Genomic DNA, 26,255 nt, shown 5'->3' with positions numbered 1-26,255 from the left:
TTAAGCATTGTGCATAAATAAAATTTATTCCTCCAGTAAAGTCCATGCCAGCAGATTCATTCAAGAGCTGTAGATGATGGTATTATGAAATCTGGATATTATTTATTTACTATGCTGTATGCTGAAACCATATGCAAAAAGTCAGATTTTGGGAGCAGCCAATACTGAGTTTTAAATAACACTTCTAATATTCCTCCAGGATTACTAAAGAAGCACCTGGCACTTCAGTAAATGCACTGATCAGGATAAACTGTCTCTAACGGCACACTCTCTAAACTGTCTGTGATTTATTCTTTATGTAAAGTGCTGTACTACTTTGAAAATTGACTCTTCTGTTAAAAAAAAAAATTCCAATGATAAAATGCTAATTTCTTTCAGTGTCAAATGTGTTTTGTTGACACACCACAGTCTTTTTTTCTATTTGCCAGTTGTGCGGTCTTCAAATGATATCTGATAGTCTAGTTATGTTTTCCTTGACACACATCTGCAACAGTAATGAGTACTAGGCGGGCCAATGCATCCTTCAGTTATACTCTAGCAGCGTGTTGCCTTGCAGTTGTATCCTCTCTTAGAACTGCGCACCTGTACAGCCTTCCATGAGATGCCAGTTACAACTGAGCATGTTATTTGAGAAATGTAACTGCACAGAGGAGGCTGGTTTTATTTATTTTTTTTTTTTTTTTAGGGAATGTGGTGAATCATGGTGCTTAAGCCATAAAAGCAGTCAGACTGCTTTCCTCATTAGACGTATGCTAGTCATGTAGTGATGAATAAATGGCAATAATAAATGCTGGTATGACTCAAGATGTGCAAAAATGAGAAGCACATCTAACAAGTTAAAAAGATGTACTTGAAAAATAGGCTTTTAGGGCACATGCACTTGAATATTTTTCTTCTTCTTAGCAACTGTTTTCACTGCAAACATTCATATGCAGAATGGTTTTGGTTGTTTCTGCTGTCTTTGTGACACAGCAGTAATCTACCAGAAGAGCAGACTTTGTGAAAACTGACATTGTAATCAAGGAATCTGTAGTCCAGTTGTCTTGATATTTTCATTCTTTTTCTGCCTAATGGATACACAGTATTTTTCAACGTTTAATGTAGTACATTATACTACTGTCTTTCATCGAGTATCCTGGCAATTAAAACTGCATTACCTTCCCCCCCCCCCCCGTGATGAAGGTGATCAGGAGAACAGAAAAGAGCACAGGAGGCCCTCATTCTTGTAGGCAGTTTCAGCAGTCTAATTTTGTCAATCTCCTTGGATGCCAATATTGAGAGAACACCAGGGCTACTCCCTGAAGCTACTAAAAGCAACTTTGATTCATCTGTATTTCTGTTTGTTTGTTCTAGTTCTTGCAAGGTGGGCAGTTCAGAAGTTCAGCTATTGGATCCCTGGAGTCTGTAATCAAGGCAGTGTGTAAAGAAGAATCTTCATTTTTCAGCAATGCAAACCTGTTCATCGACATGCCTAGAATCATGGGACTCTTGGAGGACAACATGGCAAAATATGGCATTTCTGAAGACTCAAGTAAGAAAAACTACCAATCACAAGTTACATGTATGCATTCAGAGTTTAGAGAAGTTTTTCCATCTTAAATGAAAATGTTTATATACCAGCTGACATCTCAGTTGACACTGTAATCCTGAGCACAAGGGTTGATCAATAAAAGTTTTATGGCTATGAGATAATTGTGGATGAGACACAAGTGATTCTGGTTGTTTTCTATCTTTGCAAATAATAAATAAGAATATTCCTGTCTTAGAGACATATTTATTAGAATTTTTAAAGCACCTGGTATTAAAAATATATCTTTGAGATACAAGATTGAGAATTTATTGCTGCATGCCTTTCTTCTGTGAACACAAAGCTGTGGTATTGTTGTGTAGTAAAATATGCAGGCTCCCTGGATAAAATAAGTTTTTTAATAGTTGATATTCCTATTCTATATCAAGTGTACAGAAAATCTTTTAGCTCTTATATAATTTCACGTCCCCTCAATATACATTTGAGGTTCCTTTCCTCAATATACATTTGTCTTACCCTGATTAATTTTAATATTGTTGAGAACCTTGTTAGTGCCTCAGTGGCCCTGTGCAAGAGAAGAATACAGTGACAGAGTGTCACTAGGGAAGGATCTGTGACTGTGAATCATGGCTCTATCATCTATTTGTTTCTGCAGCCAGAAAATGACTGGCTTGGCTGGGACCCTTGGGAGGGAGCCAGAGCTTTGCCCTAGCCTTCTTCACTTGTGTGTGGGACAGCAGTAAGCAGGCAGCTCTGCTTTTCTTTCCTATTTGAAGAATGGAGTTAGCAGGATGGCTTATCAGAGAGATTGTTTGGGACTTAGTCTCGTTCAAAGCTGTTTAGGCCAGAAGTGCTAACTGTTTCTTGATGATATTTTTTTTTTAAATATTGTCACAACTCTGGAGTGTTGTAAGACCTTTTACCTTAGGACCTTGAAATATCTTTAAACCATCAGTTAGTTCCAGCATTCCTATGAGTGAATTAATACTGTTTCCCATATTTTACAGATTGGTAAATCAGAGAATGGAAAATGAAAATAAAAAAAATTTATATGAGGCCACAGAAATTTGATTTGTACTGCTTCCCAGTGATTAGCTTGTATGTATTTTGAGTACCAGATGCTTGCCAATGACTTTCCGAAAATCACAGCAAACTCAGATTAGCAAGTCTTCTGTGTCTTCAGCATATTGATATTTCTGACTGGCCAGCTTGGAGCCTCTTAATTCTTTGCTGTCGTATAGCAATGATTGTGTTTAGTAATGATTGTTTCCTTAAAGAAAGTAAAAATTTGGGCAAAGAACTGGTGTTCTTAATGATAAATTTCTTACACTTGTTTCTTTAACTTCTGGCAGGAGTTTAAATGTTTTTGGCCTAGTTTTTCATTATGTACAATAATTTGTCTTCCTTGAGGAGCTGATGACACTATTTAAGATTTCCTCACAGCACTGGAAAAAAGGATATTTCTAAATCCATTCATAATAAATAATAAAAAGCCCCAAAACAGATGAGCTCGGCATAAAAATCTAAATGTTTCTCACAGGAAACTCATTGCCTTTACTTGAGTGCAAGTGCAGTGGGATATCTTGGAACCTATTCCTTGGATCCTACTTCTGAAGGACATACACCCTAATGCATTCATAACCGCATCTGATGTAAGAACATGTTTTTTGGTTAAGGAATGGAAAAGTCAATTGATTAGGTTTTTCAAATCAAGAAGTGCCATGCCAATTTTTCCTGTATTTTTGGTAGGTTCTTGTGAAATGATACAAATAAAAAAGTCTGTATTTGTGAAAGAACTTGTGTATTCCTATTTCTTTCTTAAGTAGGAGTGGAAAGCTATGGAACAACCAAGGGTGTGGAGTGAGTCTGTTTTTTTTTTAAGGTGACTCTTCCCTCAGCATTCATTTTGTGGGCAGAGGTTTTGCATGTGTCCTTCCACTCTACAATGCACTAATGTAACTTTTAGGATAGATGGGGTTTGCAGGCTGCTTTTCAAAAATGTGAGAAGCTCTTTGGATTCTGATTCTTTTTTTTTTTTCTTGTCTAATGTTTAGAGTTCTGCATCCTCAACACTATCATAGGCTGTGGTTACACAATTTTTATTCAGGGACCTGTAGTGATTGCTTAGCGGCAGTTGGATGGTATTTAGCATAGTACTGTGGCAGATCCTAAATTAAGACTCAAGCTTTTCTTTGAATTAAAAAAAGTAATAATAATCCAGCCTCACCTGTGCTGACTGTCTTAAATGTGAGTCTGTCTTTGTTTTTGCAGCTCCATTCTGCTTGAAGCTTTATCAGGAGATTTTGCAGTCTTCTAATGGGGCTTTGCTATGGACTTTCCTGAAACCTTTATTACATGGGAAGATACTGTACAATTCAAACATCAACATGATTGACAAGGTGATGGAGAAAGTAAGTATCAAAAGAAAAACTATTTCTTTTTATTGATTTTGTCTTTCTACTTCATTTTAAAGGTCCACTTCTTTCAGGGTAGGTGGAAGCAATTGTATAATTGCCTTTCAGAAAACTGGATCCACCCTGTCCCCTGAGTTGTCACCTTCTTCCCACTTTAAGCTTAATATTTCTCTTAACTCTTATCCTACTTGTTACAGTGGTTTCACCTCAGTGTGAAAAGCAGAATTTTCTTCAAAGTCCCTTAAACCTTGTCTAGAAAGATTAAAAAGAACACGTTAACAGAAGTGTCATGTGAATCATACTGCATTAAGGTGTAGGATATATGTATTCCGAGTGAGCTTTTGCCCTCAACATTTTCTTATGATGGGAACTCTAATGGGGCAGCATAGGGGGCAGCATAGGGAGCTGTGGGGAAGGGACACCCCAGGAACAGAAGCCTGTTCTGAGGGAGTCACTGAGCTCTGTTTAAAAAATACAAACCCACAACCTACAGTGCGTCCTTCTTGATTATGTTTCTAACGCCAGTAGTATGAATGACCAGTAGTAGCTGAGCTGCTGTATGTGTGGATGCTGATGACTTGATATTATTCAACAGTTTTACCATCTCTGCAGTTTTGGTAAGGTAGGTGCTCTGTCTTGAGCATGATTATCTACAATGACATGTTTGTTCATGACTAGCTCTGAGGCACTTCTGTAAGAGGAAGGATGATGACTTATTTTAAGTACACATTAGAGTTCCATGCAAATTTTGCATTTATTTTGCAAATACATGACTTTTACCCTGCATTATTACTTATTGCAATAATGGTAATTTAGGTTAATTTAAAATCTAGAAAAAAGCATTACTGCTTGTAAGTGGTACACAAAAAGACTGTAGTAACTTTAAATATGATGGTAACTATTTTCCATGTAAATGGAGTGCAGTGTGGTATTCTGACTTATGTTCTAAAAAGATAATAAAAAAACTAAGCCAAAAAGCACATACTAGGTAACTTTATAGTTTCTGCTGTGAATTGGAAATAAGGTTTCAGTGATTTCATATTTTGCAGTTAAATAACTTAATTTGGGCAACAGATCATCTGTCTGGAGTTGAGTATAATTTATTTTAAATTTTTAGTCGGCTAAAAATGAAGCTGGTCTTGGTGTTTATACATGGAAATTCTATAAAGAACGAGTTGTAAGAAATTATAAAACTTCCAAATAATTTTGAATACATAATTATATTCTGTGTTACAATGGTATTTAGAATAATGCATTTGAGTAATTTCCACATTATTTTGCCAATTAATATGCCAAAACCACATTCTTAAAAGCATCTGTAAGAAAGATAAATCTCCTGACCTGTGTTGTGTTCCCCTGTAGATCTTTTTGTGAAATCAAGACTGAGTAATATAGTTCAGAATGAAGTTTGCTTGTGTTCGTAGTGTGTTTGTTGGGTTTTTTTGGTGGTGGTGGTTTTTTTTGAATGCTTTGGCACAATACAAAGATTCTGGTAGGTGCCTCTAGCATAACGTCTCATTCTGATTATGTATTCTCAGGCTTACAAAAGTTCCAACAGCTTATTTAGGAATGTGTGTAAATACACCCACACCCTTCTCTCAAACCCGTAGATCTAACAAGCAATTATGGATGTGTATCTCTTCCTACTACTTTCATATTTATACATAAAAGTTTCTTCAACAGTTTTTTCATTTGTTTTATTACAGAAGCCTATCAGCTATTGCTTGAACAGAAAGAAAATGTAAATGCAAAATATTGTCCCAGGTATCTTGAACACAGCTACTAAAAACCGACTCTGTAGCCCTTACACAGCCAAATCTCCTACTGAAATTGGAACCGAAGTTCTAATTTCCTTTAGACTATGTGACCACATGGCAGCTATTTACTAGAAGAAAAAAGTAGAGGATTAAAGCTAAAAAGAACATTGATGCTTGTATATTAAGATATATTCTGTAAGTTTTTCACATGGACTATTTTGTTTCAAGGCTGTGTAATTGACCAGTCTTCGATAAGTTGTAAGGTTGCTGGTTTTACCTTCTGAGAAGTCAACAGTTCTAATGTGTAGAATAACAATGACATCACAGATACAGGCAGCAGTGATGACTGGGAGCAAAAAAGGTCAGTGACGACTGGCATCCAGGAGTTCGAAGACCACGTGTGATGTCTTTGATCCTTTCTTTCACAACTGGACTTTTTGCCACTGATAAGCTGATCTTATGAAAGTATTTCTTATTTCAAAAGATTCTCAGAGTTGATCTTATATTCAGGTAATCACATTAGGACAACTTTGTTCTATTTCTTTGTAATTGGAACGGTCAGAATATATGTATATGTATATAAAAAGATAAATATAGCAAGGCAATTGAGAAATGAAAGAAAGAAAACTAGTCTAGCAAATTCATTAATTTCAGTTTCCTGTCTTTTTGTCTAGTATAATTAGAAAAATTGATAATGAGTTAACTAAGGTCTTATTGTAAACTTACATATGCTGTCTGGCTTTGCAGAAGCATACTTGTCAGCCTGTTAAAATTTGTCATTATAAAAGCAATTCAATAAGCTCAAAGTACCGTTTTATTTATTCTTACATCAGGAAAAGGCTTAGACATATTCAATCCAGACAGGACCATAGTTGATATTGAAGACCTTAATTTTAATCAAAGGCAATATTCAGCCTATGTGTTACAAAGAATATTTATTTTAATGGATCTTCATTGATTAGGAAGAAGAGAACTTGAAGAGAATTTCTATTAAACATCAAAGTCCAGCTAGTCATTAGCATACAAACTCACAGGAATTTCTTTACCATGTAAGATTAAGCATTCATCTTGCCCTAGGTTCTGATTCCTAGTGTAATCAGTAAAGGCTTTATAGGCAAGAACTGACGAACATGTCAGTAGAGTGATATTCACCCCCAATACTGTGCCAACTTCCAAAAACTTAAGGGTCAGGCTTGCCAGGACTTTACTGCTATAATTTGTCCACTTGCTTTTTTGAGCTTATGTAAACTCTTAGTATGCATAGTACCTGTGTTGAGATGTTCTGCATCAACAACCTCTTCCTCACTTGCTTGTTCTTCAACTTCAACTGAGGCAACTTCTTTTTTAAAATCCTGTATTTATATCTCTCAGCTATATTTGTTTCTATTCTCTATTTCCACTACTACTCTTTATTGTAATTTATTATTATACCAAAATTAAAATATGCTTAGTACAGATTTCAGAATGATCAGTCTGTAGTCTCCTGGTTCCCCTAGCATTTTTTTTTTATTAATAGCATTGCATTTGTTATTTTCCAGTTCCCTAACAACAAGGGAATTTTAATCAGGAGGTTACGCTACAGTGAGTACTTCAACTACTTAATCCTTGAGTGCTCTTAGAATTCTTGGCTGGATGTTATCTTGTCCTAGAAATTATTTATTGTTCATTTTGTTAAATTGTATGACTTTTTTTTACTACTGCTTCAATTTGAGACAGTCTCTGAAGTGTTCTCCATGTAGAAAACTTCTGACACAGGAACTTCCCAAAGGCCTACTGTGGTGAATGAGAAAGCAAAAAAAATTTAAACAAAAACCTTTTTTCCCTAGTTTTGCTTGTTTTCTTATTTGGATGTAACACCAATTTTTTAAAAGGATATTTTCTAATAGCTTCCTACTGTGTAGTGTGGGTGTGCATGCATATGGTCTTTCTCAAGTCTTTCTCAAATCTTTTTTTGATAGGTAATATGTATTTGTTCAGTTTCCTCTATGCTGCTTTAAATAGTCTCTGTACCTCCTGCACATAGCTTACCCCTTTCCTGCTTTTAATTTCTTTCAAATAAGCTTCCACATTATATAAAGTTATTTTTTCAAAATACATGCTGCTGCACTAATTTATTTTTATTGTTTGTATAAGGAGGTTGAATACAAGCGCATTATGGTTAGTATAGCTCTTTGAAAGTGACTTTGGCAAACAACAAAAAAAAAAAAATCTTTTGTGCTGTTCAGAATCAAGTCAGGAAAGCACTAAGATCCGAGCTCAGATCTTATGAGCTGCTTGATATAACAATTTCTAATGATGTCTGAAAATTTGATCTCTCTATGTTCCAGTGTGACCTGTGCTTGCTCTGTACTGGGGAAATAGCAGTCTACCATTTTGGCTGTTTGCTACCCTTGCAGCCTTTCTGGTCTCCCTCAGCTTATCACCATTGTGCCTGGACAGTGGGTTACATGATCCTGATATTCAGGCCTGGGATTTTGGTCCATGACGTTTCTGTGTTGCTTTGTTAATAGAAGAATTTGTTCAGCTGATTTGACACCAAACTTTAGTTTAACATTTAGGATCACTTTCCCTTGAAAGTGGAATGGGGAATCTCATAAAAGTTAAATGCATAAATTCTTTCAGGAAAACGCAATTATCTGCAAGGGTCTCTTTGGGGCTTTCTGTGCTACAAATGGGAAGGATGAACCACCACAACTTGTTTTCCAGTGTTGTGCTAGGAGTGGGATTTTGCAAAAAGCACTTAAAATACTATGGCAAAAATTGTGTACTTTCAGTAGGAATTATTGCAAAAACCGTGGTCCCAAATTGGAGTTTACAACTCATTGCAGACACTCTTTGCTGGGAAATGTCACGATCTCTACCATAATAACAATACTGGATTGTTCTTAAATGCACTTCTGTGACTGATAACACCAATTTAAACAAAAAGATAGTGCAATATTTTCTAATCTCGAGTACACTTGTGATCTGTTTAAAACAGGCTGGAAAAAAATTGATGGTTGTTTGCCAGTGGCTGAGAGAGAAATTGTAGCTTATGTTTGACTGGGACAGAGAATATTTTGGTATACTCAAGTCTTCCTCTGTGAGAGTTTTTTGAAATAGATTGATTGGTCAGTTGAATTTATTGTCCAGACCACGCTTCCAACTTTCACTTTCATTGTATATTCAGTCAAAGTAGTTTGAATGAAAGATCCACAAGGTCTGCAAAGGCTTTCTTTTGAATAGGTCCTAATTGTATTTTTTTACTGTCTTTCTGAGGCACCTTTATGATACTCTGTATGAAAGAGACATTATAAAATAAAGAGGTCTTTATGATACTTCAGGTAGAAAACATACACACTGCAGGAAGACTTTTCTTTGATTTGCTTGGTATTCAGAGACTATAATAAATACTTTTCATTTCTTAAGTAGAAAAAGAAAACATGGATATCCTTACTGCTGACTATGAAAGTGAAATGGAAGGGAGCTGCAGAAGATCTGAAGTGTGCCAGTTTTTCCTGTTTCTTAAGACTTGATGTGCACAGTTTTTACTTCATTTGTCTCCATATATTCTTTTTCCCAGGCTAATTTCACTTTTGGTTTTGTGGAAAACTTGAAGACTTATTCTGAGACATGGCTTAGGATGTCTGAGGTTTTTAAAACCAGTGGAAATGTCCTCACGGTCTCACGGCTGCAGGTTGGTGAACTGTGGGAGGGCTTCCTGTTTTCCTGTTATTTACTATGTGATCTAGACAGAGTTTCTGTATATGTGAAACTGGCCATCTATCTGGCTTCAGGTTTAGAAAGAGCTGAAAAAGAGGCAGATCAGCTTTAGGTTATGAGCCTACAGTGTGATACTGAGAATATTCTGAGGTGAGAATACTTAAAAGCGATCTTACCTCACTGTCCAGTATTGCCAGGCAACAGGGGAAATAAAACAAGTAGGTACACCTACAAGCTTTATACACTTATTTAAAACAAATGTAAGATTGTAGGAAGTAAAATATGTGTGCAACTGATAAAAAAAAAAGATGTGGGAAATATTGTCTAAAAAAAAAAAAAAGAGCATTGTTGTTACTGGGATTTTTCCCATTTTATATATTTATGTCTTTTTTTTCCCCAATAAAATTTAGTTTTGCCATATTTGACTTGTGAAAACATGCATGGCTGTTACACTTTGGGAAAATAAGCAGAATCCTGACATGGCCCATACAAATCAACTGAACTGTTACTTTTAAGTTCAATTAAGGAATCATGCTAGCAATCATGCATAAGACTTGCAGATCCCAGGATGTTCTTTTAGAGCTAATAGGTTTTTTTCCACCTTAGAACGTGGCAAATGAGGTAAAGAAGTTAAAATAATGCAAAAGGAATTCCCAAATGCCAGGTTTTAAAAGATATTTATTTTACTATTGCCAGTGCTAATAGTATAATGGCCCAAAAGTCTTGCAGGAAAAGAAAATAGGTTTCTGTCCCAACAGACTTGCAAGGACGTTAGAATGGACTTGCAGTTAAAATATTTGCAGTAAAGGAGGACAGTGATGTACAGCCATGGGGACTATATTTTCTGCTGTTTATTTAAAATGTGTGGAGTTAACCTGTTAAGAGGGGAAGACTGAAGACATGGAGAGGCAAAGTGACTTCTCCAGTGTTATGCAGGAAGTCTTGGTAATGGAATTGAACATGAATGCATATGTATATTTTTCACTTCTTTAGAGAAGATTAAACCTTATGTAACGTTTAACACTTTTCATTTTAGGAAGCACTGCAAAGCAATTTCATAAAGCACTTTATAGAAAGTAATTTGGATATTGACATGGAAAAACTCATTAAAAAAATGCAAGTATATGGTATGTACATAAAAGTGCATGTACTGATTACCCTTATTAGACTTTAACTTGAACTTAGAACTACGTTCAGTTAAAATTGAATGTTTTACCTACTTGAATGATACTAAAGTACCAGACTTTAAATTCTTTTGTTGAGTTAGTCTCAAATATTTCTAATTGTCTTTTTTCTTCTGAGTGACTGGATAATATGCATTTCGAAGTATTGAAAGACTTGAAAAAATCTGGTAACAAATTACAAGTGGCAAACTGTCATGGGACAGTTATAAACATAAGAGCTATACTTAAAAGGAGGGAAGAGAGAAGTAATCCTGGTATCCACAGTTCCATTAGGTAGTAGTAAATTTTTGTAGTAAATTTTGAAGGAAATCTATATACTTGAAATGGAAATAAATAGAAAATAAGATTGGATACAGTGTGTTTAATCAAAAGTTGTATGTATTTTTTTTTTCTCCTCTTATTGAGAATTAGTTGTCTCCTTGAGCCTCGGAAAAGCCTGAGATATGGTTATAATCAGGGAGTAGCAAGGTTGGGCTCAGGTCAGTAGAGAGTAACCTGGGTCGGCCAGGCAGGGCCATAGGGGCGATGCTGAGGCCAGGCCCGGACATCACCCCATGGGTAGGGGTTTGGGCCCAGATCATCAGGTCCATGGCCAGGTCCACAGCCGTGCTGTGAAGTGATGGGAGCTGCAGCCTGGGGCAGGCCCAGCCACAGCTCTGTGCAGCTCTGATGGGAAAGGAGTGGCCTTGGCTCAGGTGTCTGCATGGGGCTGCCCAGCAGTGTCCCCCTGGGTCACAGCCATCTTTGGCTATACTCTTTCTGCATTGGTACTGAGCCCTGCAGCCAGACCTCCAGGAGTAGAGACTACGCCCTCCAAGGGCCAGACAGATATCCCAAGGGGACCAGTTTATAATGGAGGAGATGCTTATGAGTAATTTTGGGTATACAGGGAATTAAGGAGGAGAAAAGAAAGGAATATGCTGGAAATTTAAGTTAATTAAAGATTTTATAAGAATTTGATAACTGAAAAAATTCAATATGTCCTGCTGTCAGTAGGGTAGGTGCATGATAATTAAATTGTTGCTGACATGTGCCAGAAGGAATTGATGATACCAAAGCAGAGTCTAATGTCATTTAAGAAAAGTTCATGATTTTGAGGACCAGAAAGAGAGAAAAGTGGGATAAAACACAGACAGTGTGACATCATGTACAAATGGAGCTGGGTGCTTCATAGAGGAGGATAGTGGTAGAGAGGACAGATTTGTGTATTTTGTTATCAGTGAGTGTTAGGATAATTATGAGCCAGACACAAATCTGTTCCAGTTGTTTGTTGGAGGAGGGCAGTGGTGATCTCTCAGATGCCCCCATAAAGAGGCTGTGTGGCCCTCATTGCTGGAAAAAAATGGACTTTACAGCAATACAGGTTATTAAGTCTGCTCTACAGTCAAAGAACTAAGTCTAGAGCTAAAACAAACAAATAAATGTACCTGAAGTGCAACTCTTATTGGATTTTGTCACCTTCCTCTAATCAGGAGATGGACAAAATCTACTTAAGCTCCTGAGAGCTTGCAAATGATGAAGTGTGTTCTCAGTCTTAATTTTTACTACTGTCCTGAGCTGGTGCTGTCATGGTTGGTGTGAGCTGAAATTCCTGGCTTTTGCACACAGGATGTGAGATTTAATCGAAACTGGCCTTCATTTGAAGGCTGTGTTTGAAGGCTAGGACTAGCTGCACACACTTTCACTAAGAAAAATGGCAAATGGTGTCCAGAATTCAATCCAGAAAGTAAGTTTTTTTTAATCACTGAACTGTTGCCTAGTCTGGGTCAGGCACAGCTCACCCCTCATTGTGAAGCTGGATCACAATACAACTAAAAAACCCCCACAGAATCACACAATTGGAAAGATAGGAGGCAGGAAAGAGCAAGTCTCTTAAACTGCAAGGCCTGCTGGAAACAGCTGTCTCAATATATTAGTTGAGTAATAGGTGGATTTTGTTTGTTTGGATCTAGCACTGGGAACTACATGATAGGTTATAGGCAAACTATTTAATTAAGGTAGGTATCAAGATCTCTGGAGCTATCAGGTCCATCTTCACTGTTGCAGGCAACATCATCACAGAAATCTGTGCATGTGTTTCTCAATTTTTAGCTTTTTAACAGAGCTAAGGACATTTGACAATATGTAATAAATGGTTAATAGTCTTGGATGGTGAATACAGGAAATCATTTAAGTAGAATGGCTTATGAAACTAGGATTTCTTTATTTTAATGGAATAGAGTCGATATAATTAACATCTTATAAAAAGTGAAAATCAATATGGGCTATAGATCACAATAGCATTTATGTCTTTGTGAAGCTGATTTGTCCAAAGTGCCAGAGCATTCTTCTGCATTTACACTTTGATTACACTTCTTTTTACAGATTTGTTTTGTCACTTTGCTTTTTGAAAAGTGACTGTGCCCTCTTAACTTTATGTAGGTTTTGTATATGGGTTTTTGTTCATTTTATTAGTCTATCATCATGTGCAGTTGTTACTGTAAACCTCTGTTGTTATGTTTTTGGTTTTTTTTGTTTTTTTTTTTTTAATTTCATTACTCTTATACTGCACCAGTTTTTTAGTCCTGTAATTATCTTGCTTGGATCCAATTAAAGTCTTAAATGTATCCATATACATTATTGGTTTTACCACTCACAATCTGTTTATTTCCATCCAAAGCTAAAGTTTTCTATAATAATCTAATCTGTGTGATTATGTATTTTGTCTTCTAACTAAAGCAAATATTCCCTTGGTTTATTACATCTACACTCACATTATGCTGACTTCTAATTATGCTCAAATCCAAGGTGTTTGTATCTTTTTTTTTTAATTTGCTACAATGTTATAAAAATGGTTAACAGTCTTAGTGACATGTTATTCACCCTGCTACTCCTGCTGGAAAGTGTTGTGGACACAGAGTGGATTGATGTAAAACTCTTTCAACCTCTCTATAAAATTATCATGCTATAAGACCTTGCAAAGTTATCAATTTCTAAAACTCTTACAGAGTTACTGTGTTAGTGTTACTCACGTGGAACAAAGTAAATATTTAACTGAGGGCAGAAAAATTTGTGGTTTTCTTTTTAAACCCTTCTTTACTTTCTAAATTAGCTTTGTGTGGGCAAGGCAACTATATTCCTCTCTGCTTGCTTTCCGACACAGCAATTTGCAATAATTTCCAATTTGCAATAATTTCCAATTTTATATAAACCCTGTCCTGCTAGAGCTTGTGAGCTCCTTGCTGAGCACAGTCCTTACGAACCTCTCAAGAGGCACGGGGAGGCAGTTGTGCTGCAGGCTCTTCTTTTAGATTCTTGCTTGCTGAGTATCTCTGTTGTCCTTTTGTGATTTCTCCCAGATGTGAAGTATTTTTTTCACTACCAAGGAATCTCCCTTATGGAGGGCTACATGTGACCTGGGATGTAACAGCCAGGGTAAAAAAAAAAAAACAAAATCAAAACTGGCAGCTTTCCTCCATGCTACCCCCCTGCTTCCCACATTGTAATTAAATAGTTTTATGTGTCTATAGAAAGCTGGAAACAAATAGCTCTAACATCATCACTGAACACTGTGCCACCTCCAAAATCACCTGATAACTAGAAACTTACTCCTAATTTCTGACCTAAATTCATTCATTGCTGGTTTATTCCAATTTATTCTTCTTGCAAACTTTTACTTAAATAGCACTTCTACCTAGTAGATTTACATAAAATGGTTATATTTCCTCCCAGTTACTTAATGATAGGTTAAACAAGCTAAGTGGAAGACGGGAGCTGAATTGGTATGTAACAAAGTATGAAGATAATAGTGAAAACAGATTTGCCGAGTTTTTTATTCATAATTGCTACATTTATAAATGGGAAAAATACAAGATATGCGATTCTATAGCTCTTAATTCTAAAACTTTCCTGTGAATTGTATCTGTTCATATATATGTGTTACTTCTATGCTACAGTACAGAAGTTCATGCACATTGTGAAAGACAATATTTTTCTTCCAGAAACATTTAAGTATGCCGTACTCCAAGCAAGCAGAGCTAGTTGGTATTTATTATGCTAAAATATTCAACAGTTTAATTCATAAGAGAGAAGCTTTTTTAGTTAATTATTGATTTCAAATTAAGGTCTTTCAAAGATCAGCTGGTGAAGAGACCTGTGGTGATTTTTTTTTTTGTGTGTGTATATATATATAGGGCTATGTATAATTACACACACACACGTATATATATATATAAATATAAAAATATATCTGAAAGCTTAACCTTACTACTTAGGCTTAGTGTTAGGAATATTCTGTTCTCTCTAATGCTACAAAATGAGTAGCAGCATAGGTATTTCCTTTGTTGATCCTCCTCAAGGATAGCAGTAAATAAGACTTATAGTATCTACATTTGGTGCTGTTTTCTCTCAACCCATGAATTCACCTTGTCATTGCTTGCCTGTCTTCTGGGTTCTAGACTATCAGTTTCTCTGTTTTCTCCTTGTGATCTTTATCCTTTATCACCGGTAATCATATCTCTTCTTCAGACTGCTCCATACATTTTTCCACTTATCTACCTTCCTATTGTAATATCTCCTGTGCTGACACTGAATAACATCTGTGGTCGAGGGTTTGTCTGTCACCACTGTTATGAAATGAGGTCATCACCTATTCTTTTTAAAGCCTATATCTTCAAGTGAGTCTTGAAAAATTTAAGATGGAACCTTTGTTGGATATTTCATAACATTGTTTATTACCTGAGAAATTCAGATATTTCCATTAAATCCAGATGAGTTAAGACTGTTTTTAGATCATGCTATCCTTCTTGTTATTCTCTCAAACATAAAGATATAGCACTATTTCTACATTCTCTACCAATGGATGAAGATCTTAATTCCTCCAAAGGTTCAGTGGTTTTGGAAACCAGGCTTTGGTTGAGGTATACATTCATCCTGGATCCATACATAAGATCAAAGTCAAAATGGAGGGCCTGTAGGCTTTATTCAGATGCTTTTTAAATGTAGGGCTCAAGTCAAAATACTTATGCCCTATATAACATAGTGCTTGAAATGTTTGCAGTGTCAAGGAGAGAAGAACTGGCTAATACGTTACTAGATGAAAGAGATGGATCTCTGTTGTGATATTCGAAGTACAGTAACTTGCTTGTATCTGTAGGAGTAGTTATGGAAAGATAAGGAAATGTTGAAAGTCCTACCCCTTCAAGGACATGGTCTCTTTCTAGAACTTTGCTGGAATTTGTTACTTTTTTTGCTCTAAAATTGAAGGAAAATGTAGCTGAGGACTTGTAAAAGCCACTGAAACATGAACTACTCTTCCACAAGTTCACACTAAAATTCCTATGTTTTTAAAACTTCTTCCTTTTTTTAAATACAAAGGGTATTTACTCTTATAGGATATGCAAGTGAGAATGTACCTTTCTGTTTTGTTCATTAAAACTAAGGAAGCCCAATTTGTTTCCTCATCTTAGAAACAATGATGAACAAGATGCTTAACAGCTCAGCAAGTAAACAGATTGACCTGTTGTCACAGCTTGTAGTTAATATCTCTTCCTGTGTGTTACTGGACCGTTTCCAGCCTTTTGACTCTGTTGAGAAATTGGAGGAGAAGGCTCATGAACTTATGCAGCAAAATAATTTTTTGGCTAGTAAGTACTGTATTTAAAATGTATATTGACCGAAAACAACAGACATTGTAGATGTTGTCTGTGTTTATTGATAAGGTAAGTTAAGCTTACACAGTTTCAAAGTATGTATTAAAACGCATATAACATAGGAAAAATAAAGCACATTTACCTTAGAGGTATACCCTAACATTTGAATACTGTAATATATGCTGTAAAGACTACTTGTATTGTTGCTTCAATTGTGGAACTGCCAAATTAATCCTTGGAGTCTGTTGTTTCTAACAAAATATTGAAAAGAATAGTCATAAATGTTTAAAGTAGAATAAAAAGAGCTGAAAGATGTATAGTACTGAGGAAACTTAACTATTTATTATGACAAGATCATCCAGTTTACATTCTTTTGAATTTTAATTTTATATTCTTGGCTTTGCAAAAAGAAGGAAAGAAAGGGGTTTTTTTTGTTAAGTTTTATTCTTAAACCAACACCTCAGAGAAATTAACTTGTTTATTCAGAGTAAATAAATTCTTAAGCAACGGATATATTTCTTTTCTTCCCTGGGATTACACTCTATCCTTTTCCTGCATTATATCTTTATTGCTGAGAATTAATTAATTGTACAAAAGAGTTTAAAACACAAGAATGTTTTTCTTATTACACACACTTTCTTTTCTCACATAAAATGCTTTAAGTTGTATGTAGCTTTTCCAAAAGAGAGCTCTATTTAAGTCTACATAAAGTGCGCCACATATTTTTTCCCCCCTGTTGTTTTGTTTTTTATTGTCTCTCTGGACTCCTGTAAGTACACAACAGAAGACACGTCAAAGCAGTTCTAGAGAATGAAACTTCTCAGTCTGGAATCCTACGTTTGTTCTGTAACCTGCACAGTACCCCCATTTGCAGAATGTGGAAATGACCACCCTCCATCAATATAAAACCAACAGGCCATACCATGAGATAAGGCAAATTTCTCAGGAGTACTTCATAGGGAGTGAAATTGTTTGCCCCTTCAAGGGAAGAAACAGACAGATAGATTTTAGCCCTCAGAAAATTGAATTGTCAAGTTCTAGATCCATTTTGCTTCCACTTACATAGGGAAGGGTCATATGCTAACATAAGCCAAGATATTTTTCAGGAGTATTTTCAGTATTGTGGCCTTTATAATCTCTTCACATGCTTAAAGAGGGAAGATGGCATTTTAAGGGACCTAATGTGTCCAATGTGTCAATATTACATGCTCAGATATAGGCATACATTCCTTTCCATGGTAAGATATGAAACTAAAGTGGAATTTTCCTTGCTTGCTTTGTTTGTAGTCTTCAAAGTTTTCATAGTCTCATGAAATGTCTTAGGAAATTAAATGTTTGCTTAAATGGGAAAATGAAATTGGCCAGTTGAAAAAATAAGCTTTACATCAAAGTATTCTATATCATATTATCTTTCAGAAAGCAGGTGGTAGGTAAGATATGTCTCCCCTTTCCTAAGGAAAAAAAGGTCAACATTTCACGTTCATTAAGAAGGCTTAAAAAGTCTGGGTCATCCAGAAAGAAAATACAACCAATTTGCTGTATTTGACTTCATCTTTCCAGCTACAGATTAAATTTTCATCTACTTTTTTTTTTTTTTTTTAAAAAGCTAGAGAAAATTAACATGCAAATTCTTCTGTGCTAAAACAAAAGTTTCGTAATTGATTCAGAAATTAAAAATCAGAGTAAATTTTACTGTGTTGGTACTGTTTACTTCACCACCAGGGGTTGTTATCCTTTGATGGACAAATTTTATGGCCACTGCTTTCACTGTGAAATTGAGATCAGTCCCCAAAAAGGGGTTAAATCTGGATACAAAGAGAATAAACCGCAATTCAAAAAAACAAATCACAGAAGGAATTTTTTCAGATAAAAATGATTGTTGCAAACACATTTACCAGGTGAATAATTTTTTACATTTTGTATTCATGAATGTAAAAAATGTAAGTCTCTATGAAACCTAGCATTCTTGTGTTGGGGGATCAAGAAACTGTAGCGGCCTGCCGTGACAGGTGAATGTATCCTACTATCATATGATAATTGGCCATGAGTTAGCTATGTAAATAACATAAATCGTATAAGCTTGGGTATGAAACTCCTTTTCTTCTTGTGTCAGGTATCATCTTCGATACACCAAAGAACAAGACACAAGATTCTAGCAATCTCCTTCCACGACACATTTCATATACGATTAGAACCAGTGTTCTCTACAGCATGAGAACAGATTTGATTAAAAACCCAGCGTGGAAATCCCATCCCCAGAAGTTGCCAGCTGATGGGTTTAAATACAACCACATCTTTATTCCTCTTCAAGACATGATTGAAAGGGCAATTATTTCAGCACAGACGGGGACAGATACCTCGGAGCCAGCCATTCAGGTGCAAGCCATGCCTTACCCTTGTCATACCAGTGATCTGTAAGTAAACTTTCAGCTTTTTAATTCAGTATATTATCCTTACTAGGTTAGTGCCAGAGGACTTGGGAAGCTACTAGGTCTTTGTAGTGGGTGAATGTATATCTCAGCACAGGGTTGAACCAGTACGTCCGATACCAGAGTATTACAGCATAGCAAATGTTGTTTAACAGCTGTGACCACAACACATTATGCAACTTCTGTCTGGCAAATGACCCCTTATGAGCTGTTTGCAGCTGTACTGTGGAGTAGTCTGCTGGACAGAGACTGTGTCAACATATTGTGCAACTAACTTAGATTATGCTAAGAAACCCCCTTTCTATCCTTAGTTGTCCTGTATACAAACTGTGAATTGGTCCCTGGTATGGGTTGAAATACAGTGTAAAGTTGATGAAGCAAAAGAAAAAGAGTAGGATTATTCTTTGTAAAGCCATCAAAACATTCTCATTATTAGAATTTAAAATTAGTTAGTGGTCATAAATCTGTTAAAGTGGGGCAAAAGTTGACTGGCTCATGCTATTCCTTAGTGTCCAAATATATTACTTTGCTATGGACACAAATCTGGATTTTGTTTGACTTTGAATGGAGCCCTAAAGAGTGGTTACATCAGTTGTATTGCTGACAAATACTGATGTAATATTATAGTACCAATACATATATTTATCTCATTACATGAAAAATAAGCAATTCTAACCTGAACAAGAATAAGCCTTATTGATCATGTCAGATCTTATTTTGTGCGTAATTTGAGAATAGTCCCAGTATTCACCTATTAACATTCTGCTAAAAAATATTTTACCTTTGGGGGCTAACAACTCTGCGTATATTTTCTTTCATAGATTCTTGAACAATATAGGGTTTTTTTTCCCCCTTATGATGATGTTAACATGGATGGTTTCAGTTGCTGGCATGGTTCGCAAGCTGGTCTATGAAAGAGAAATTAATCTTGAAGAGGTAAGAAGCAGATTAGCCTCTAAAAATAAAGCTTATTTATTAAAGTGTACTGAAATACAAAATTTAAACTTTGAGGTACTTTTATGTCTAGCTGGCTTTGCTTTCACTTGTTTCTTCTGGGCAGTAGGTTCTAGTTCTAGCTGCCAGCTCAGATTCACAACATTGTTTGAGCATCAGTCCTCTTAGTATGCAAATATTTTCCCTGAGACAAAAAGCAATAAGCAAAGGTTCCACAAAAGTTGAAGCTGGAAACTGTTGTTTGGAAAAAATCCTTCTGATTAGGGTGGGTTTTATTTTGGATTCTTTTTCATGTTTTACTATATGTGCTCTAAAATGATGAAACTTCTTAAACCAAATTAAAAATTTGCCATGTACTGTGTAGTTATCAGAAAAATAATGGAGGGTGATATAGAAAAAATGAGACTATTATTTGCTTATATCAACAGCTAGTCTTAGCAGATGCTAAGCATGTGGAAGGACAAGGGGTTTTATGATACATTTTCTGTTTAGATAAATATACTTTTTTTTGAAGAATTATACTGGTCTTTATACTGCTGGGGTAATCTTTTTTTAAATTTGGGAAATTATCTCATTTCTCTAAACTTTGTGCTGTAAGATAGGCCTTTTTTAATGTTTTAAAATATTAAATCAATTTAATAAAGTTAATTTTTATTATCTTATGAAAAACGCTTCAGAAGTAGTATTAGCTTGTTTCCAAAAGCATTTTTTTAAAAAACAGAGGGGTGATACTTCATACCTGGCTAAATTATTATTTGCATGCTAATACAAAAAGGTTTACAAACATATCCATACGTTACTTTTAGTTTAGTAACAGTCTGGGAAAAAACATTTGTTTATACAATCCTGTAGGTATCCTCAGTACTTTTTAGAGCATAAAGAGGCAAGCTCCTCACTGGGAGACCTGGCAATCTGACATATGGTCCTGCAACCCTATGCAAGAGAGAGTTGTGCCCAAGCACTGGGATTCCTTGTGTTAGTATGTGATAAGCTCAGAGACAGCTATGCTCAGAACCATGTTTGATCCAGGAGAAAACAGCAGAAGGAGTAGCACAGGAAAAAGGAAAAGAAGTGAATAATTTAAGGGGAAGATGACATCCTCTGGGGATCTGGTAGTGTCTTGGTGGCAACATGTTTTGCTTAAAAAAAAAAAAAAAAAGAGAGAAGAAAATTTGTTTCTGAGCTTTAACTCTCTTTACTGTGTTGTCTTGCAGTATATGAAGACAATGGGTGTACATCCAGCCATTCATTTCTTTGCTTGGTTTCTGGAGAACGTCATTGTGCTCACAATAAGCAGCTGTGTTCTGGCCATCATTTTAAAAGCAAGTGGTATCTTTGCTTATAGCAATGGCTTCCTCATCTTCCTTTTTCTCCTGGATTTTGGAGTTACAGTTATTATGTTAAGCTATTTTTTGGCAGCGTTTTTTAGCAGTGCCAATACAGCAGCTCTATGTGCCAGCCTTGTGTACATGATCAGTTTTTTACCCTACATAGTTTTGTTGGTCTTGCAGAACCAGCTGAGTTTCACCAACAAGATTATAATGGTAAATATTTCTTTTCCTTTTGTAATTTTTCTCTTCCAACCATGCTGTGGATTTCTATAGTTCTGAAACTTTAGACTACAATTTACTTATTTTTTCCCAGGTTTCTGTTTGCTTTTGTGTTTCACTGGAAATAAGTCACATTAACAGATATCCAGTTGAGAAAATGTTTTGAATGTAGAAAGTAATAAAAAATAAATTTTCAGGGAAATTTTGTAAACCTACAGAAAATATACGGATATCTGATGAAATGCTGCTCTTGAAAGTCATTATTTGTTTGCAGGAAAATTAGTGATTAATCCTCTGTTGAGTACAATTGGGGATTAATCAGAAATTTGCTTAGTGCTTACCTAGCTATGCAGTCTGAGATATACATTTCTTTGGCATTGGTTTCTCCATGACCTTTCCTTTTTTCTGTATGCCATAGGCTGTTTTATGTCTTTGTTCTGTGTTAACAGACTGTATTCCTGATTGGGACATCAAATATCACCATCGTACAATGCAAACCATATTTCACACGTTATGCCTTCACTCTGTCAAAATAACTCACGTACCAAATTAAGCTGGCGGAATAATTCATACACTATTAAAAAATGGACACTTTTTCAGTGTCAATTGGTCAGATAAAATATATTGGTTCTTTGCATACAAGTAAGCACAGATGTAAGACTGCAGAATTCGGGCATAAATAGGCAGGGTGGAATTTTTTGTTTGGTTGGTTTTTTTTTTTATATTGTTGCTTTTTTTTCCCCTCCTTTGGGCCACAGAGAGGGAAAAGTATGCATCAGATAACGTGCACACTTCAAAATCAGTTATTTCAAAGTAACTCTTCAGGTGTTCTGCATGTGCTGAAAATTAGAGGCAGCAGCATGTGAAAAAGGCAAAAACTTTTGAAAAGAGGGAAGAGACTATTAAGTGAGATGGTGAAGCCTTAGCAATGTAAGAGGCAGGGACTCAGTTGATGGGCATTAGCATGAACTTCTCTGTACAAAAATGTAGTCTATGCCATTAATGATTTTGAATTTTTTTCTAAGGTCGTACTTCTTTCTTCAGACAGCTGGCAGGCTGTGTTCCTTTTGTGTCAAATATTGCAGAAACCTTATTTAATTGCATTAAAATGAACTTCTATTTCAGCTCACTTTAAAACTGCAGAACTTTATCACTGCTTATTAATTTTAGTAATGTTTTGGATCTCCCCATCAGCCTTCATGAGCTCACCAGTGTTTTTCCATTGATCACCAGTCACGCTTCCTTGTTGTACTACCTCACTAACTGGCTCATTTTCCATTTTGTATTTTTGTGATACAGCGTGACTATGTTGCTTCTTGGAAGTAAAATTTTACTTCCTTGCACAAAAATGCTGTGGTCAGCATATAGTACCCCGTGTGCGTGTTCCTTCTGTCTCTTCTTGTGTTCTGGTCTTATAAAAATGAGTAGGACCACTGCTCTTACTACAGAAAATATATTCCTTTGCATACTTTTACAGTGTTATACGTTATATGTTTTCAGTATGTGGTAAGTTTATGATGGTTTATAATTTGTTATAAAGTTAAATAATGCTTTCCAGTATTAATAACTAGGTCAGTGGAGCTCTTTAAGGTGGAACAAATACTACTGCAGTATGTGAGGGAGTATTATTAAAACATAAAAGGAAATAATGACTATTAGCCTATGTGAAACAAAGATCTATTTATTTTGTGCTTGCTTTTATTTCATGGAGGTTGTTAATGATGTGTTTTATTTGATGTTCACATCCTGTTTCTCCTTTGGTGTTGTAGTGTCTTCTGTCTACAACTGCCTTTGGGCAAGGAGTATTTTTCATTACATTATTTGAGGGCCAAGAAATAGGTAAGCTCTCTGGTTAGAAGAAAAGCTTTGTAATTATTATTTAAAAAACTACAGTTGGAAACATTTTTCACTTTGTTCTGAAAAAAGTCTCTAATCATGAGTTAATAGGATGGATCATAACAGGAGAAAAACCTTTTTAATGTCCCTTGAAAACCAAGCTAAGCTTGTGCTGCTTTCTAGCAGTAAATTAAAGTGGGTTTACCATTGCTCTATTTGCAATGCAGGTTGGAGGAAAAACTCCGCATCCCGTTAGACGACAGAATGAGTGTATCCAGCCAATGAAATTGTTCTAGAGATGCAAACGCAGACTTTATATTTAGTGAAATTCAGTAGAGCTGCCTAAGGGTGAGCATCTGACTGAATATTATTTCACTCATTTAATATGTTATTTTTCTCAGTCCAGTGGAGGAAGCTTTGGCAAGATATTTAGAGCAGTTTCTTGGAAGTCCTCATTGATGTCAGTGGCAGGTCTAAGGCTTGCTTTCTGGAGAGGATATCAACAAGGAGTTTTGTAGGATCACAAAATGGTTGAGGTTGGAAGGGACCTCTGGAGGTCATCTAGTCCACTCCCGTTGCTCAAGCAGGGCCACCTAGAGCTGCTTACCTGGGACTGTGTCCAGACGGCCTTGGAATATCTCCAAGGCTGGAGACTCCACAACCTCTCTGGGCCACCTGTGCTGGTGCTCAGTCACCCTCACAGTGAAAAAGTGTTTCCTGATCTTCAGAGGGAACCTCCTGTGTTTGTTTGTGTCCGTTGCCTCTTGTCCTGTCTCTGGACACCACTGAAGAGAGTCTCAGTCTCTCTTCTTTGCACCCTCCTTTCAGGTATTTATGTACATTCATAAGATCCCTGCTTGAGCCTTCTATTCTCCAGCCTGAACAGTCCCAGCTCTCTCAGCCTTTCCCCATAGAAGAGATTCTCCAGTCCCTTAATCATCTCTCTAGCCCTTCACTGGATTCTCTGCAGTACCTCCATGACTTTCTTGTACTGGGGATCCCAGAACTGGACACAGTACTCCAGGCGTGGCCTCACCAGTGCTGAATAAAGGGGAAGGATCACCTCCCTTGAAGTGCTGGCAATGCTTTGCCTAAGGCATCCCATGATAGCATCAGCTTTCTTTGTGGCAAGGGCACATTGCTGGCTTATGTTCAACTTGGTGTCCACCAGGACCCCCAGGTCCTTTTCTGCAAAGCTGCTTTCCAGCTGGGTATCCCCCAGCATATATTGGTACATGGGATTGTTCCTTGACAGGTGCAGGACTTTGCACTTGTTAAACTTCATGAGGTTCCTGTCAGCCTGTTTTCCCAGCCTGTTCAGGCATCTCTGGGTGGCAGCGTGACCCTCTGGCATATCAGCCACTCCTCCCAGTTTTGTGTCATCGGCAAACTTGCTGAGGATACACTCTGCCCCACTGTCCAGATCGTTAACAAAGATGTCAAACAGGATCAGACTCAGTATTGGCCCCTGGGGTATACTGCTAGTTCCTGGCTTTCAACTACACTTCATGCCACTGATCACCACCCTCTGGGTCTGGCCGTTCAGCCAGTTTGCTGTCCACCTCACTGCCTACTCCTCCAGCCCGTGCTTCTTTAGCTTCTTTAGGAGGATCTTAGGGGAGACAGTGTCAGAAGTCTTACTGAAGTCCAGGTAGGCAAGATCCACTACTCTCCCCTCATCTACTAGGCCAGTCCTTTCATTGTAGAAGTTTAATCAAGTTGGTCAAGAATGACTTTCTCTTGGTGAAGCTATGCTGACTATTCCTGATGACATTCTTGTCCTTCATGTGCCTGGAAATGGTTTCCAGGATTAGCTGCTCCATCAGCTTCCCAGGGATCGAAATGAGGCTGACCGGCCTGTAGTTCCCTGTGTCCGCCGTCTTGAAGTTAGGAGTGATATTTGCTTTCCTCTAGTCTTTGGGCACTTCTCCCAGTTGCCATGGTTGATCAAAGATCAATCTCAATTAGAGTGGCCTTGCAATGACATCTGCCAGTGCCCTCAGTGCTTTTGGGTGTGTCCCATCAGGGTCCATGGACTTATGTATGTGCGGTTTGCTTAAGTATTCTCTGACCTGATCCTCTTCCACCAAAGGTACATCATCCTTGTTCCAGACTTTTCCCTTGGTCTCTGGGACCTGGTATTTCTGAAGACCAGACTGGCTAGTAAAGACTGAGGCAAAGGTGGCATTCAGTACCTCAGCCTTTTCCACATCCTGTCTAACCAGGTCCTCTGTCTTGTTAAGCAATGGGCCCATGTTTTCCCTAGTCTTCTTTTTGTCACCTATGTACTTATAGAAGGCCTTCTTGTTGTCTTTGACATCCCTGGCCAGATTAAATTCCATTTGGGCTTTAGCTTTTGCAACTTCATCCCTGGATGCTTGAACAATGTTTCCGTATTCCTCACAGGTTATCTGTCCTTGCTTCCACCCTCTGTATGCTTCCTTTTTGTGTTTTAGTTTGGCCAGGAGCTCCTTGTTCTTCCATGCAGGCCTCCTGGCATTTTTACCTGACTTCCTGTTCATTGGGTTGGACTACTCTTGAGCTTGGTAGGTGTGTCTGGGCTTACACATGCACTAGTGTATAACACAATGGAGGTTTAGGAGAACAATATTGTACAGAACAAGAACAGCGCAAGTCATTCACTCTCAACATAACGCTAAGATGAATATTTAACTATTATACATTGCAAAGTAAGAAAAAAATTACCTTTATAAAGTATTTTGTACGTTTCTCCTGTGTAACCCTATTCGTACTCAACCTGAGTAGCAGCTTGCCTTTGCGAGCTTGGAGGCAGCTAGTGAAATCCCCACTGAGCTACTGTGCAGGTGCAGAAATGAATGAGAACAGCCTATTATGTTTAAGAGTTGGGAAGAAAAAAATGTTTGGAAACTGGCTAGATGTTTTAAGAGGTTGCTACATGTTTTAAGATGGTGATCCCTACTATCCCCAGGCTAAGAGCTACCCCTGTCGATGCTGAAGTTTTAGAAAAGGAAGAAGTGAATGTCTGGGCCCTTGATAAATGTCTACAAGGGATATGCATTTATGTATCTAAATATATAAGGGGATGTAATCCCTTTCTTTTTTTACTACTACTGCAAGATCAATATTGGTGATAGTGGATGTTTCAAACCACTAGACATTGAAAAAGTATAATAATGATACAAAAGTTGGTTAGAGTGGAAGAGACAGTTGCAGAAAATATTAAATTTCCCGCCAGACGCTTCATCAAAATTACTCATCTTTACCAAAGAAAGGGCAAAACGTGTTTTGT

At 36.8% G+C, this 26,255-nt stretch overlaps 1 protein-coding gene across 1 annotated transcript in view; it reads left to right on the top strand.

Annotated features, from left to right (window-relative positions):
* Positions 1–26,255, top strand: part of ABCA13 (ATP binding cassette subfamily A member 13) — a 152,908-nt gene that overhangs the window by 14,162 nt on the left and 112,491 nt on the right. The window contains exons 8-16 of the mRNA XM_087747914.1: positions 1,354–1,531; positions 3,800–3,939; positions 9,262–9,375; positions 10,438–10,528; positions 16,033–16,209; positions 18,329–18,629; positions 19,466–19,580; positions 20,813–21,142; positions 22,918–22,987. Of these exons, the coding sequence (XP_087604040.1) occupies positions 1,354–1,531; positions 3,800–3,939; positions 9,262–9,375; positions 10,438–10,528; positions 16,033–16,209; positions 18,329–18,629; positions 19,466–19,580; positions 20,813–21,142; positions 22,918–22,987 (1,516 nt within the window). The remainder of the gene's footprint in view (positions 1–1,353; positions 1,532–3,799; positions 3,940–9,261; positions 9,376–10,437; positions 10,529–16,032; positions 16,210–18,328; positions 18,630–19,465; positions 19,581–20,812; positions 21,143–22,917; positions 22,988–26,255) is intronic.

The sequence above is a fragment of the Nipponia nippon genome, unplaced genomic scaffold (assembly GCF_047370975.1).
Source record: "Nipponia nippon isolate SJK-2023a ecotype South Korea unplaced genomic scaffold, ASM4737097v1 scaffold_1, whole genome shotgun sequence".
Lineage (NCBI taxonomy): Eukaryota > Metazoa > Chordata > Aves > Pelecaniformes > Threskiornithidae > Nipponia > Nipponia nippon.
Note: the sequence above shows the minus strand (reverse complement) of the source record. Positions and strands in the feature narration are given on the sequence as shown.